Source organism: Petromyzon marinus, assembly GCF_048934315.1.
Source record: "Petromyzon marinus isolate PM22_M1 ecotype Great Lakes invasive population chromosome 78 unlocalized genomic scaffold, UKy_Petmar_22M1.pri1.0 chr78_unloc.1, whole genome shotgun sequence".
NCBI lineage: Eukaryota > Metazoa > Chordata > Hyperoartia > Petromyzontiformes > Petromyzontidae > Petromyzon > Petromyzon marinus.
In genome coordinates, this window is record NW_027422625.1 from 3,375,000 (window position 1) to 3,391,844 (window position 16,845).

Here is a 16,845-nt window from a genome sequence, read left to right on the forward strand (position 1 = left end):
ACACACACAGTGTACACACACACAGTGTACACACACAGTGTACACACACACACAGTGTACACACACACAGTGTACACACACACACACTGTACACACACACACAGTGTACACACACAGTGTACACACACAGTACACACACACAGTGTACACACACAGTGTACACACACACACAGTGTACACACACACAGTGTACACAGACAGTGTGCACACACAGTGTACACACACAGTGTACACACACACAGTGTACACACACACAGCGTACACACACAGTGTACACACACACACAGTGTACACACACACAGTGTACACACACACACAGTGAACACACACAGTGTACACACACACACAGTGTACACACACACAGTGTACACACACAATGTACACACACACAGTGTACACACACACACACAGTGTACACACACACACAGTGTACACACACACAGTGTACACACACACACAGTGTATACACACAGTGTACACACACACACAGTGTACACACACACACAGTGTACACACACACAGTGTACGCACAGTGTACACACACACAGTGTACACAGTGTACACACACAGCGTACACACACACAGTGTACACACACACACAGTGTACACACACACACAGTGTACACACACACACTGTGTGTGTACACAATAATGCCCACGTTGTTGTTGCTGAGCTCACACACCCAAGGGGTCTCTGATCAAGGGAGGGAGCAATGGAAAATGAATCCTGCTCTGTGACGTCACCGTCACCACTCAGCATTACCTCATCGGCGTGAAACGCCAGGGTGAGGTGTACCTCGCTAGTGACGTCATGTCACCAAGGTGTTCACCCCACCCCGTCCACCGTGCCCTTGAGCATGACGTCACCTCTGCCTGAGTCACTTCCGTTGTCTGTTCAAGTACAATCCTTATTTGGGCAAAGCTACTCCAACGTAATTTATTTAAATTAAGACCCGCTCGTTGCGAGAGGGGAGTGTCTTGTTCCCCGCAAGTGACGTCATGTCACCTCCTGCTGCCACGTGACGTCACGAAGTAACAGGAATCTGCCGCTCCGCGCGTGAACTGAAATCCGAGGTGAGAAATTCTCATCACGGTTGTGGTGGTTGTTGTGTTTGTGGTGGTGTTTGTTGTGTTTGTGGTGGTGTTTGTTGTTTACCGAGGTAGAGCCTCGCTCTCTCTCGTAGGGATGTCAATTGAGTAGCAGCGAGCTTGGAAGCGATGTCCAGGTTGGAACTTTACAGTGCGGGGCCTTGCCACGTGGCGTCTTGCCTCCTGCCCTCGCCTGATCGCGTTTGCTTCAATTCTCTTGCTTATTTGAGCAATCTTCGTAAGAAAGTAATCAACCAGGCTATGCGTTACTTGTGTGTTGACCGACTCTCTGTGTTGCATTGCATTAGATTTCGTAATTGTACTCAGTTTCGATTTAAAGTTTTCGTGACTGCAATGATTCATCTTTGGTTCTTTCCGTAAAGTCACGTAGAATGAGAATAAAATAATAAATTGATAAAATAAAATAACACAATAATATTCTCACGACGTTTCGGCCACAACACAAGCGGCCTTCATCAGGTGAAGGGACGAGACTGTCTGGTAGGACAGCGCTGGAGTGAAAGAGCCACGTTCAGATCACGACCTTTAAGCTGTGTGAGAGGAAACAAAGCGCCTTGACAAAGGAATTAGCATAGAATTTAGCATTGAAATGGCTGAGTGATTAGCTTGTGACTGCGGATGTGTATGCTTTAACATAGCTATTTCTGTGACCAGTCACAAGCTAATCACTCAGCCATTTCAATGCTAAATTCTATGCTAATTCCTTTGTCAAGGTGCTTTGTTTCCTCTCATACAGCTTAAAGGTCGTGATCTGAACGTGGCTCTTTCACTCCAGCACTGTCCTACCAGACAGTCTCGTCCCTTCACCTGATGAAGGCCGCTTGTGTTGTGGCCGAAACGTCGTGAAAATATTATTGTGTTATTTTATTTTTTCAATTTATTATTTTCTCATTCTACGTGACTTTACCGAAAGAACCAAAGAAGATGTACTCAGTTTGTTTGATTAAGTGTGCTTTCTCTCTCTCTCTGTGTGTGTGTCCTCGTGTTATTATTATTTACTGCAGTTACCAAAGCTCCAAATCTCTCATTGACACAAGGCCATAATTATAATATATTTTAATAATTATATATATTGGGGGACACAACCCTCCCATTGATCAAATATGCTCAAAATGTCCCCCCCCCCAATATATTGCTATAGCAATATACAATATATAATATTGCTATAAAAATGTTTTCTAAATAATAATTGCTATGCTATGTTAATAAAAACAACAATTTGCTAAACCTTGGCCACAAAATCTGGACTTGTCTTCATATAACAATGCATAGATTTCTGTTTATATGATTGCGTTGTACTTTATGAATCCCTAATCTCTGCCATTACATACTATGAAAGAAGAAAAGGTGTAAAAAGTAAAAACAGAGCAATGTAATACAATACACTCGTGGACATTATTGTATCAAATAAAATAAATTCCATCCCATGTGTTGGTGAATTTTAAAAATATTTTATGCAGGAAATGGCAGGAAATAAGTTTTCAAATTAAAATTTTTTTCTGGGGGGGGGTTCCCAGACCCCCTGGAAGATTTGGTCCCCCCCAATGTTGACTCCATGGCTACGGCCTTGCATTGACTTGCTCATTTCTCTACCCCCCCCTCTCTCTCTATTTAAGGCTTCGACACAGAGGCGTTGTATCTCTGTGTGCCTATGTGTGTGTCTCTCTCTGTGTGTCTCTCTCTGTGTGTCTCTGTGTTATCTCTCTCTGTCTATGTGTCTCCGTGTCTGTGTTTTGTCTCTCTCTCAAATTGAGCAATCTTTGGAAGAACGTTATCAACCAGCTGGGGTGTTGTTGACTGCTACGTTAGCCGACTCTCTGTGTTGTATTGCATTACGTTTCTAAGTTTTACTAGGTTCTCTCTTTTTCACTTGTACCTGATGATGATTGCTTGTGTTGCAATCAAAACGTCGCATGCTATTTGCACACAGCGATGGTGTACGGTGCTTATTGTGGAATATTTTGCTGTTTTCCCCTGGATTTTCTGTTTGCACAGTCACAGTCACTTCAAGATGTTTTCTTGTTCATGTTTTTGTTTGTTGCGGTTGCACCCGATTCAAGAGCCGAATGGCTCACAGGGCTATACCAAATAAATGAAACTGAAACTATTATTTCACTTCTTTATTTTTTCTACGTGACTTTACCGAAAGAACCGAAGAGTATCTTGCTTAAGTTTTAATTTCTCTTCACCTGCCTCGCTACTCTGTAACTTTGTTTTGTTTTAAATATTCACAGTTTTTTTTATTTTTTTACCAGGCCACGCCCACGTTGAGCTGCTGTACCGCTCTTGTTTTCAGAAGCGACCTGCCCACAACAACAATAACAAGGTGGGGCTTGTCAACAGCGTGGCGGTGTTCACTCTAGACGCGTGGCGGTGTTCACTCTAGACGTGTGGCGGTGTTCACTCTAGACGTGTGGCGGTGTTCACTCTAGACGCGTGGCGGTGTTCACTCTAGACGCGTGGCGGTGTTCACTCTAGACGCGTGGCGGTGTTCACTCTAGACGTGTGGCGGTGTTCACTCTAGACGTGTGGCGGTGTTCACTCTAGACGCGTGGCGGTGTTCACTCTAGACGCGTGGCGGTGTTCACTCTAGACGCGTGGCGGTGTTCACTCTAGACGCGTGGCGGTGTTCACTCTAGACACGTGGTGGTGTTCACTCTAGACGCGTGGTGGTGTTCACTCTAGACGCCTGGTGGTGTTCACTCTGGGCGCAAGGCGGTGTTCACTCTAGACGTGTGGCGGTGTTCACTCTAGACGCGTGGTGGTGTTCACTCTAGACGTGTGGCGGTGTTCACTCTGGATGCATGGCGGTGTTCACTTTGGGCGCGTGGCCGTGTTCACTCTCTACATGTGGAGAGGAAACCCGGGGATCGGGAAGGAAATCCATGCGACCACGGGGAGAGTGAGAGAGACAGGCAGCCTCGGCTGTGTTGATTTATCCTCAATGAATTACTTGGTGGAGTGAGGAACCATTAATACTGAGCAGGTGAAGGTGGCCAGGCGTGGGTCTGGACACACCACCACCTGTGAATCATGCCAGTGTGTGACAGTGGTGGAGCCAGTGGGGGTGGGGTGGCACGTTCCTCCCCAACGATCCGATCGAAATCCCTAATTTCGATCGGATCCTTGGGGTTTATTAGTAACTAGCTTCACTACCCGGCTTCGCCCGGGACTTGGATTCTTGTCTTGGATACATTTCATATTCCTTTATATTTCACTGAAAAACCCGGAAATGTTGATGCTCGCACGAAGGAAAAAAGCCGAAACAAATCAAGTAACCTAAATCGGATGTTTTCACTAATGGAAATTTAACCTTAATCCACTTCTACGCAAGGTCGATTTTGGCCACTCGGGAAGGGAATGACGTGGCCAGCTGAAAATAGTCGCGTTCACTTAGAAATTCCAGACAGCATGAGCTGTGAAAATTTCATGACGCCAGAGCACAGCGTTGGAGAGGTTTTGCTGCGTCACACAAACAGGTGTAATGTTCTGCTTTATATTTAAGATAGCCGTTGTACCTGTTCTTCGCACGGATATGTATTGAAACTCCGAGAAGCCAATGGCTTCATCAGCCAGGAGCGAAGTGCCACCTAAAATCTCCCTGCACGCTGTTAACACCTCCTAGAAGTACAGCGCACGAAGAGCCATATGGTAGGGGTAAACATTACAGAGCGCTTAACTCAGGTGTGTTGCGGGTTGACTCCACAAACGTCATGGTCATTCCCCCACCCTCCTCCCCCCCCCAGAATTTAAAAGTCTATTTTTATTCTTTTTACGTTGTGTACAATATGGAACCTACCGACATGCCAAGTCTCAAGTGTGTAGCATGTTGGGAAGTATGCTAAACATTTCGACCAGACACACATATCCACACATTTTCCTTTTTATATATATAGATAAATCAGCATTTTGCGACCCCCACTGCCACCGTGTGGCATATTATTACGTGCCAGGGACTCTATGAGAGGACAACAGTGCGAGTCCATAATTGGCAATAATTAACGGCAAAGCAGTTACAAGCGACTCACAGAATTGTGCGCAGTTGCGTATACAGTACACGACTTCCCTGATGGCAAACACCTTCAGCGAGCGTGATGCCTTTCACACGCGTTGATTAAAAAGCAAGGGACAAGTCAAATTTTGATTTAAAGCTTTCGTGACTGCAGTAATTCATATTCTTAGTGCTTTCGGTAAAGTCACGTTGAAGGGAAACAATAAAATACTAATATATATAAAACAATAAAAATTATCACGACGTTTCGACCATAACACAACCGTTTGTGTTATGGTCGAAACGTCGTGAGAATTTTTATTGTTTTATATATATTTTATTATTTTATTGTTTCCCTTCAACGTGACTTTACCGAAAGAGCTAAGAATATAAGGGACAAGTCCTTAGTAACAACTCTTTACGAACAACTCCCTACTTACTAACAACTCCCTACTAACAACTCTTTACGTACTAACAACTCCCTACTTACTAACAACTCCTTACTTACTAACAACTCCTTACTTACTAACAACTCTTTACTTACTAACAACTCCTTACTAACAACTCTCTACTTACTAACAACTCCTCTCATTTTTCATTGCTGGAGGGGTTGCCCCCCCTACCTGAAAATCCTGGCTCCACCTCTGAGTGTGTGACAGTGTCAAGTTTGTATTTGCAGTAAAGTCTATTAACTCTATTAGAGTATGGCGGTTATCGCAAAACAGTAGTTTATTTAGTTTTTCTCCGGAACTCTTTGTAAGAATGGAGTCAGGAAGTTATCACATCAAACGTGCAGCTGAAGTCGGAACTGTTCATCCCAGCATTCAAGGACATCTGTGCCTGGCTTCACACCTCTAAGTTGCAATTGAACATTAATTTATGCATTTCTGCATAACACAAATAGTATTATTTTCAACACCCTTTGCTATGTCAGCTGAATTTAGCTTTCATAAATGTTCCTTTTGAAGCCAGAAAGCCGAAATTGTGTGCTCGGAGTTTTGGGTTAACATTCATTTTGAAGATACGAGGGCTTCCAGGCACGATTGTGACATTTGCCCACTCATTGTGTGCCATAACAGCCCGTGTGATGAATTTGGGACGCTTTTTCACTACAACATGAATATATGAATAAGTATAGACATGTAAGTCACGTGTGACTGTGTGTATGCATTCCTCTGTGCATCGATACTGACGTGTAGATGGTGTGGATATTTTTTTTTCTCTCTGCAGCTGTCGCTTCCTCTGCAGAATTTGTCTCATGGAGCAAAGGCACTCGGCGCGGCTCGGTGCAAAAAGGCAGAAATGCGTCCGGCGTGAAAACAACCCGGATCGTACTGGAGATTTGACACGGCACCAGATAACTCGCACAGGAGATGAACCCTTCAAGTGCAGTGTGTGTGGGAAGGCGTTTACACAGTCATCAAGTCTTGTAGCACACCAGAGAACACACACGGGAGAGAAACCCTTCAAGTGTAGTGTGTGTGGGAAGGCGTTTGCACAGTCATCTACTCTTAAAAAACACCAGAGAACACACACGGGAGAAAAACCCTTCAAGTGTAGTGTGTGTGGGAAGGGGTTTGCGCAGTCATCTACTCTTGTAACACACCAGAGAACTCACACGGGAGAGAAACCCTTCAAGTGCAGTGTGTGTGGGAAGGCGTTTACAGATTCATCTGCTCTTGTAGCACACAAGAGAACACACACGGGAGAGAAACCCTTCAAGTGCAGTGTGTGTGGGAAGGCGTTTACAGATTCATCTGCTCTTGTAGCACACAAGAGAACACACACGGGAGAGAAACCCTTCACGTGCAGTGTGTGTGGGAAGGCGTTTGCACAGTCATGTACTCTTGTAGAACACCAGAGAACACACACGGGAGAAAAACCCTTCAAGTGCAGTGTGTGTGGGAAGGCATTTGCACATTCATCAAATCTTCATGTACACCAGAGATCTCAAAAGCATCAGAAGATCCACAAGGAGTGGGGTCTGAAATCAGCTTGTGAAAGTCAAAGTGCCGCAATGAGCCCATCCCTCATGAAACAAGAACCGGAAGAAAATCCCAGCCTGGACACTTTTAAAGGTATCGAGGTAAAATATGAAGAGGTGAAGGTGAAATGTGAAGAAGTGATGATGAAGAGCGAAGTAGTGAAGGTGAAATGTGAAGAAGTGATGGTGAAGAGCGAAGAAGTGAAGGTGAAATGTGAAGAAGTGATGGTGAAGAGCGAAGAAGTGAAGGTCAAATGTGAAGAAGTGATGGTGAAGAGCGAAGAAGTGAAGGTCAAATGTGAAGATGAAGATTCAACTCCAAAATCGGACCTTCACATCGATGGAGGCAACGTGAAGCAGGAGGATAATTCTGACTGAGGCAGAGCGAGGCAACTCCCAGCAGTTCGTGGAAGTGGAAGTGTGGGTGGACTTCCTCCGAGACAATACAAAGTCAAATGGAGACCCGGTAGATGTGTAAGCTTGAGACGATGTCGCTCCAATAGATGCACCTTTGTCACAGGCCTTTAATGACAAGAATGTGAAGTTCAACACTCAATTCCTAGGATCAACCTGCAGCGTAACAGTGGCCAGTCTTTGTGGACCTGTGGGTTGGGTAGATCTCTAACCAGGAGCGAATGCCAATAAGCTCCCAAGCGTTGACTATGTTATCATAATTGCATTTATATGGTGCTTGCTTTATCGCCTCTGGCAATTCGGAGTTTTGCGTCGTATCTCGTCTCAAACACTCGAAGAGCATCCCCAAGTAGCAGCTGCCCCTGTGTGGCACAAGGTGGTGGCCCTGTACCGGCCTGCATGTGGACAAGAGCCTGTCAGTAGGGGGTGATTGTTGATGTGGCATCTCAGTTGTGGAGTTTGTAGGTAATGTTTAGAATTTGGTACATTTTGACCCAGATGCCAGCAGGCAATGGTCTACTCGTTTTGAATGACACAATAGAATGTTGTATATACATTGTTAAGCATACGGTGTGTATGTTTTAAAATAGCTTCTTGTTAGTACGATGTAACCTGATGCAGTATATTTCAGTGCAGTATTTCAATTTTGTTAATATTCCTGTCAATAATTTAGAATTAATACTTGTCTGATTGTGTGCGTACATGTAACATTTTGCCTATGAGGGTCAAACATTGAATAAGTGATGCTTGGACAAAGTGTGTGTTTTGGAAGTAACCTGTACAGATAACTCGGGTGAGACTCATTGTTCTTGTGATACAGGTCAAAGGGTATTTTTGTGTTTTCAGGAAGCATCTCCCTCTGGAGCAACTCATTGTTTTTTTAAATAGGCAGCACACTCGGATCATTTATCAGTTACAAGGCATACCACTCAAAAGTTACACATAGAGGAGATACATTCTCTACAACACGAATTATAATTTTGTATTACGTGTTGACGTAGGTTTTGTCGAATTAGCACGAGAAATGGTCCTTGCTGATTAACGTCTGGATGTTCACAACCGAGGGTTGGAGCAAGCCTGACCGCCTGCGGCGCCCCTCACAACCATTTACGGCCTTGGGCCAGGAAAGTCACGAAAAGAATTGCACACGAACGACGCCTCCACGCAAGCTCCCGATGCTCCGTTTTGAAGTTTGAAAATGAAACAACTTTGTACTGTATTATTTTTTTGAATTAGATAATTGTATTTCTTCATTAAAAGCTTATTCATTGAAAACGACATTTCGTGTGAATTTCCTCTCGTCGTTAAGTAGATGGCCTTGCCGGGGGTTCGGTTCGATGCGGACTTTCACCTGGTTGGGATCGCGGGATCGAGATGAGGCGACACAGAGCTGGCCGTGCGACAAGACCGCCGTCCGCAGATCGAACGTCTGTCCCTGCGCCTCCGTCATTAATGCAGGGGGCGCATTGGTTTGCAACGCCTCCTGCATGAAAACTCTCTGCATGTGGAGTGGGATCCAGAGGGAAATCAACGCAACCACGGGGAGAGAGAGAGAGAGACACGCAAACTCCAAATATACAGCAAGCGTCAGGGTCGGGTTCGTACCCACGACTTCCTGTATGCCAGGAGAGGTAGTTAACATCTCACCACATGGAGAGAGAGACACGCAGCCTCAGCGATGTTGATTGATCTTCAATTAATTACTTGGTGGAGTAAGGAAGCATTAATACTGAGTGGATGAAGGTGGCCAGGCATGCGTCTGGACACACCACCAACTGTTTACCATGCCAGTGTGTGACAGTGTGAAGAGTCCATTTTCAGTAAAGTCTATTAACTGTATTGAGCACGGAGGTTGTATCAAAACAGTTTATTTTAGTTTTCCTCTGGAACTCTTTGTAAGAATGTAGTCAGGAAGTTATCACAGCAAACGTGCAGCTGAAGTCGGAACTGTTCATCCCAGCATTCAAGGACATCCGTGCCTGGCTTCACACCTCTAAGTTGTGATTGAACATTTATGAATTTCTGCATAACACAAATAGTATTATTTTCCACACCCTTTGCTATGTCACCTGAATTTAGCTTTTATAAATATTCCTTTTGAAGCCAGACAGCCGAAATTGTGTGCTCGGAGTTTTGGGTTAACATTCATTTTGAAGATACGAGGGCTTCCAGGCACGTTTATGACATTTGCCCTCGCATTGTGTGCCATAACAGCCCGTGTGATGAATTTGGGACGCTTTTTCACTACAACATGAATATATGAATAAGTATAGACATGTAAGTCACGTGTGACTGTGTATGTGCATCGATACTGACGTGTAGATTGTGTGGATATTTTTTTTTCTCTCTGCAGCTGACGCTTCCTCTGTTGCTTCCTCTGCAGAATTTGTTTGATGGAGCAAAGGCACTCGGCGCAGCTCGGTGCAAAAAGGCATGAATGCGACCGGCGTGCAAACAACACGGGTCGTACTGGAGACTTGACACGGCACCAGAGAACACACACAGGAGAGAAACCCTTCAAGTGCAGTGTGTGTGGGAAGGCGTTTGCACGTTCATCTGCTCTTGTAACACACCAGAGAACACACACAGGAGAGAAACCCTTCAGGTGCACTCCGTGCGGGATGGTGTTTGCACTTTCATCAAATCTTCATGTACACCAGAGAACACACACAGCAGAGAAACCCTTCAAGTGCAGTGTGTGTGGGAAGGCATTTGCACATTCATCAAATCTTTATGTACACCAGAGATCTCAAAAGCAGCAGAAGATCCACAAGGAGTGGAGTCTGAAATCAGCTTGTGAAAGTCAAAGTGCCGCAATGAGCCCATCCCTCATGAAACAAGAACTGGAAGAAAATCCCAGCTTGGACACTTTTAAAGGGATCGAGGTGAAACATGAAGAGGTGAAGGTGAAATGTGAAGAAGTGATGGTGAAGAGCGAAGAGGTGAAGGTGAAATGTGAAGAAGTGTTGGTGAAGAGCGAAGAAGTGAAGGTGAAATGTGAAGATGAAGATTCAACTCCAAAATCGGACCTTCACATCGATGGAGGAAACGTGAAGCAGGAGGAGAATTCTGACTGTGAGGCAGAGCGAGGCAACTCCCAGCAGTTTGTGGAAGTGGAGGTGTGGGTGGACTTCCTCCGAGACAATACAATGTCAAATGGAGACCCGGTAGATGTGTAGAGGTGTTAACTACGCGCTGTTGCGTAACCCGCGTTGCCACCAGGGCGGTGCAGCATTACCCCTGGGTACAACGGTTGGGGTCAGTCGAGGTGAAACGGATCGTGGCCAGGGTTTGGTGCGAACCAATCAGACGGTTCCACGTGGGAATGTATGATTGGTTCTACCTGGCCACGAAGGGGTATAAGACGGGTGACCCAACGGACCTCGAGGAGTTCTCTCCCTGCACGAAGACAGAAGACTGGGCTGAAGCCTAGCTAGGACCCTGGACCAGCCTCCCAGCCCTTCTAAGGGCTAAGGCTCGGCATACCCAGTGGTCAGGACCCACCGGGCCAGCGGTGGGTCAGATAGCCTCCCCTAGGTCCTAGCCGGAGGACTAGGATAGCGGTAGACGTGTGAGTCCCGCCAAGTCCGGAGGTTGTACCTCCTTAGGTATCAAGGAGGTTAGCGGTAGACGTGTGAGTCCCGCCAGGTCCGGAGGCTGTACCTCCCTAGGGTATCGGGTGAGGGGACCGAATATCCCTCTGTGTGTGTTAAGCGTTGTATAAGTAAATAATACAATAAACAGTGTGCCTCCTAAAGAAGTCTGCTCGTCCTTACAACACTACAGATGTGTAAGCTGGAGACTATGTCGCTCCAATAGATGCACCTTTGTCACAGGTCTTTAATGACAAGAATGTGAAGTTGAACACTCAATTCCTAGGATCAACCTGCAGCGTAACAGTGGCCAGTCTTTGTGGACCTGTGGGTTGGGTAGATCTCTAACCAGGAGCGAAAGCCAATAAGCTCTGAAGCGTTGACTATGTTATCATAATTGCATTTATATGGTGCTTGCTTTATCGCCTCGGCAACTCGGAGTTTTGTGTCGTATCTCGTCTCAAACACTCGAAGAGCATGCCCAAGTAGCAGCTGCCCCTGTGTGGCACAAGGTGGTGGTCCTGCACGGGCCTGCATGTGGACAAGAGCCTGTCAGTAGGGGGCGATGGTTAATGTGGCATCTCAGTTGTGGAGTTTGTGGGTAATGTTTAGAATCTGATCAATTTTGACCCAAACGCCAGCATGCAATGGCCTACTCGTTTTGAATGACACAATAATATGTTGTACATACACTGTTAAGCAGACGGTGTGTATTTTTGTAAATATCTTCATGTTCATACGATGTAACCTGATACAGCATATTTCAGTGCAGTAATACAATTTAGTTAAAATGACTCAATAATTTATAATTAATGCTTGTCTGATTGAGTGCCTACATGTAACATTTTGTCTATAAGGATCAAACATTGAATAAGTGATGTTAGGACAAATTGTTTTTTGGAAGTAACCTGTACAGATAACTCAGGTGAGACTCATTGTTCTTGTGATACAGGTCAAAGGGTATTTTTGTGTTTTCAGGAAGCATCTCCCTCTGGATGAACTCATTGTCTTTGAAATAGGGAGCACACTCGGATCATTCATCAGTTACAAGGCATACCACTCAAAAGTTACGTGTAGAGGAGATACATTCTCGACAACACGAATTATAATTTTGTATTACGTGTTGACGTAGATTTTGTCTAACTAGGACAAGAAATGGTCCTTGCTGATTAACGTCTGGATGTCCGTAACGGTTGAAGCAAGCCCGGCTGCTGTTGAGACGCTGTGCACCAATAAGGGTCCACATGTGGCTTGCACTGAATCAATGATGCACTCCCAGAAGGCTGTGCTAGTTATAGTTTGTGTAAAACATTCCTTTGTTTCGTGGAGAGATCGATAAATGAAAGATGTCGTGTCTGTTGATCTGCTTCATAGCAAGGAGGTAATTTTAAGAGCACATTTGGAATGCATTTTTGGTACAGATTTGTATTCGGTTACAAGGCAGAGCACATCCAGTAGATACATTCTCCACAACAACACTCATTAGAATTAGATAATTGTATTTCTTCATTGAAAGCTTATTAATTGAAATGGACATTTCGTGTGAATTTCCTCTCGTCGTTAAGTAGATGGCCTTGCCGGGGGTTCGGTTCGATGCGGACTTTCACCTGGTTGGGATCGCGGGATCGAGATGAGGCGACACAGAGCTGGCCGTGTGAGAAGACCGCCGTCTGCAGATCGATTCCAGCACGATCGAACGTCTGTCCCTGCGCCTCCGTCATTCATGCAGGGGGCGCGTAGGTGTGCAGCGTTCGTCACGAAGTTGTGCGTAAGCGCCATAACAAGGCGGTGTAAGCTGACCTGCCACCACGTTCACGGGTCATCAGGGGGCAGCCGAGACAGAGAGGTGTTTAGGGGTCGACCAAAGGTTAAACCCCCGCCCCCCCCCCCCCGTGACCGGAGACTAACACCCCTGACCCCCCACCCATCCCTAAGGCCCCTTAAGATTAGACCTTCCAGAAGGTTCAGGGAGGTGGGGGGGGGGGGGTCAGGAGGGGAGGGGTGACCCCGACCTGGGGATAAAAGGCCGGCCCTCTGGACGGGCCGGGCAGTGTTCACCAACTCAAGCCTGAATACATCCGAAGACCTGAAGACTGGACCAGCACCCGGGGACCCTCAACCGAGGCTCTTGTTAGAGCCGGGTTGTAGCGGACCAGAGGTGAGCTCCCGTACCCTGGCTGGAACGGGTCGTCCAGTCTTCCCTTAACGCCGGGCTAAGGGACCCGTGGGTAGCAGAGCCCGGAGTGTACAGGCTGCGATAGAAGGGAGGCTTCGATTTAAAGCTTTTGTGACTGCAAGGATTCATCTTCTTTGGTTCTTTCGGTAAAGTCACGTAGAATGAGAATAAAATAATTGATAAAATAAAATAGCACAATAAAAATTCTCACGACATTTCGGCCACAACACAAGCGGCCTTCAAAACGAACAAAATCATCTAATTCAACAGCATTAATTGATCAGACCAAAGAGTTATCGTTGAAACCCTCTGCTGCCAGACCACCAAGATTATATGGCCTTCCAAAGATACACAAAGAAGATACACCCCTTCGTCCCATCGTCTCTACTATCAACTCCCCCACCTATAAACTGGCACATTTTCTTACTGATATACTGCGACCTTTCACTGGAAAAACCACCTCTGCGGTACTAAATTCTACTCACCTGGTATCGACAATCAAAGGCATTTCCCTGTCCCCAGACGACCTGCTTGTCAGTTTTGATGTAGTTTCCTTATTCACCAAGGTTCCTGTACCTGACACCATTGCAATCATTGAAGACTTGGTTCATCAAGGACTAAACACTGAGGTACCCCCCCTGGTGAGACACTGTTTAACCAATACATACTTCACTTGGAATGGAACTTTCTACAAACAAACTGAGGGCACCCCAATGGGCTCCCCCCTTTCTCCAGTTATAGCTAACATTTTCATGGAGAAATTTCAGACTGACGCCATCCAGACTGCCACTCTGCGCCCAACCTTATGGAAGAGGTATGTGGATGACACTTTTGTCATCTGGCCACATGGCCGGCCTGCTCTAGACCAATTCTTCGACCACATCAATTCCATACACCCAGCCATCAGATTTACCATGGAAGTCGAAATAGATGGCAAGATACCTTTTTTGGATGTCCTAATTAAAAAGAGACCTGATGGTTCAATGAGCCACTCTGTCTACAGGAAAGCTACCCATACGGATGCTTATCTGAAACCGGATTCCCACCACCATCCATCACAGAAGAATTCTCTCATCAAGACTCTGTATCATAGAGCCCAATGCATATCCGACCAGGAACACATAAGCAGTGAACTCAAGCACGTACACCAAGCTCTTAGGGCTAATGGTTACTCCGACTATACAATCCGCAAAGCTATCACTCAAACCATGAAGAAGAACCCTCTTGAGGAGCCTTTCAAAACCATCACTTTACCCTACATTGCTGGGATCACAAAAAAGATCTCCAAAATCTTGAATAAACACAAGATCCAGGTCCATTTCAACACATTACATAAAATCCGTGATCTGGTTCCGTCTGTAAAAGATGTGATTCCGGACATACAATACCCGGTGTCTACAAACTAAGTTGCCTCTGTGGTAGTAGTTACATTGGAGAAACCAAACGCCATGTCTCGGACCGCATTCGTGAACACAAAGCAGACCTTAAACACGGTAGGACCAACACCTCGGCTGTAGCAGATCATTGTTCTAATTCAGTAGGCTCACATGCCATTGACTTTTCCAAGACAGAGGTTCTTTGTAAGCCATCTGGCTTCCATGAGAGATTCGTTCATGAGGCTATCCACATTTACAAGCACAGAGACAATTTCAACCGAGAAGATGGATTCTATCTTAGCAATCATTGGAAAGATTTGATAAACCATTTCAGTTCTTAATTGATTGTTCACGCTTACAGTGGCTTTCAGACAGCATACATTATAAAAAATTTCGTCTCCCCCCTCCTCTTTAAAAAAAATAGATGGACTAGTCCTGGGCAAACTGCCAAATCGCTGCGCGTGACGCCAACGTTTTTTTATAATTAAATAAATGCGCCGTTTAAAAATAAATTTATGCAAACCAACACACCTGAAGATGACCGTTTGAGTTATGGTCGAAACGTCGTGAGAATTTTTTTATTGTTTTATATATATTTTATTATTTTGTTGTTTCTCTTCAACGTGACTTTACCGAAAAAACTAAGAATATGAATTACTGCAGTCACGAAAGCTTTAAATCAAAATTTAATACAATTTTGTTAAAATGACTCAATAATTTAGAATGAATACTTGTCTGATTGTGTGCGTACATGTAACATTTTGTCAATAAGGGTCATACATGAAATAAGTCATGTTAGGACAAAGTGTGTGCTTTGGATGTAACCTGTACAGACAACTCAGGTGAGACGCATTGTTCTTGTGATACAGGGCAAAAGGTATTTTTGTGTTTTCAGGAAGCATCTCCCTCTGGAGCAACTCATTGTCTTTGAAATAGGGAGCACACTCGGATCATTCATTAGTTACACGTAGAGGAGATACATTCTCGACAACACGAATTATAATTTTGTGTTACGTGTTGACGTAGATTTTGTCTAACTAGGACTAGAAATGCTCCTTGCTGATTTAACGTCTGGATGCTCACAACCGAGGCATGAAGCAAGCCTGACCGCCTGCGGCGCCCCTCACAACCATTTACGGCCTGGGGCCAGGAAAGTAACGAAAAAAAATTGCACATGAACGACGCCTCTACGCAGGCACCTGATGCTCCATTTGGAAGTTTTGAAATAACTTTGAATTGTATTATGTTTTGAATTAGATGATTGTATTTCTTCATTAAAAGCTTATTCATTTAAAACGACATTTCGTGTGAATTTTCTCTCGTTGTTAAGTAGATGGCCTTGCCGGGGGTTCGGTTCGATGCGGACTTTCACCTGGTTGGGATCGCGGGATCGAGATGAGGTGACACAGAGCTGGTCGTGCGAGAAGACCGCCGTCTGCAGATCGATTCCAACGCGATGGAACGTCTGTCCCTGCACCTCCGTCGTTCATGCAGGGGGCGCGAAGGTTTGTAGCGCCCTCTGCATGAAAACGACGGAACGTGCAGCGTTAGTCACGAAGTTGTGCGTAAGCGCCATAACAAGGCGCTGTAAGCTGACCTGCCACCACGTTCACGGGTCAACAGGGAGCAGCCGAGAGAGAGAGCGAGGTGCGTAGGGGTCGACCAAAGGTTAAACCCCCGCCCCCCCCCCCCGTGACCGGAGACTAACACCCCTGACCCCCCACCCGTCCCTAAGGCCCCTTAAGATAAGATCTTCCAGAAGGTTCTAGGAGGGGGGGGGGGGGTCAGGAGGGGAGGGGTGACCCCGTCCTGGGGTTAAAAGCCCGGCCCTCTGGACGGGCCGGGCAGTGTTCACCAACTCAAGCCTGAAGACATCCGAAGACTTGAAGACTGGACCAGCACCTGGGGACCCTCAACCGAGGCTCTTGTTAGAGCCGGGTTGTAGTGGACCAGAGGTGAGCTCCCGTGCCCTGGCTGGGACGGGTCGTCCAGTCCTCCCTTAACGCCGGGCTAAGGGACCCGTGGGTAGCAGAGCCCGGAGTGTGCAGGCTGCGATAGAAGGGAGGCTGTCACTCCCGGAGGCTATCGTCGTGGAGGGGGCCGTACCCCTTCGTGTTACAGTAGTGTGTAGAGCCGAGTTCGAAAGAGTTGTTATAAGAAACGCGTTGCCTCAACCAGACTTCTCCGTGTGATTAGTTAAG

General features: G+C 45.9%; 1 protein-coding gene across 1 annotated transcript; it reads left to right on the forward strand.

Moving 5' to 3' along the window:
- Nucleotides 1–904: 904 nt before the first annotated feature.
- Nucleotides 905–8,774, forward strand: LOC142908289 (uncharacterized). Its single transcript, XM_076058775.1, has 3 exons — nt 905–1,074; nt 3,366–3,436; nt 6,332–8,774. The coding sequence occupies exon 3, from the start codon at nt 6,360–6,362 to the stop codon at nt 7,461–7,463; it is 1,104 nt and encodes a 367-aa protein (XP_075914890.1). The 5' UTR covers nt 905–1,074; nt 3,366–3,436; nt 6,332–6,359; the 3' UTR covers nt 7,464–8,774.
- The last annotated feature ends 8,071 nt before the right edge of the window (nt 8,775–16,845 follow it).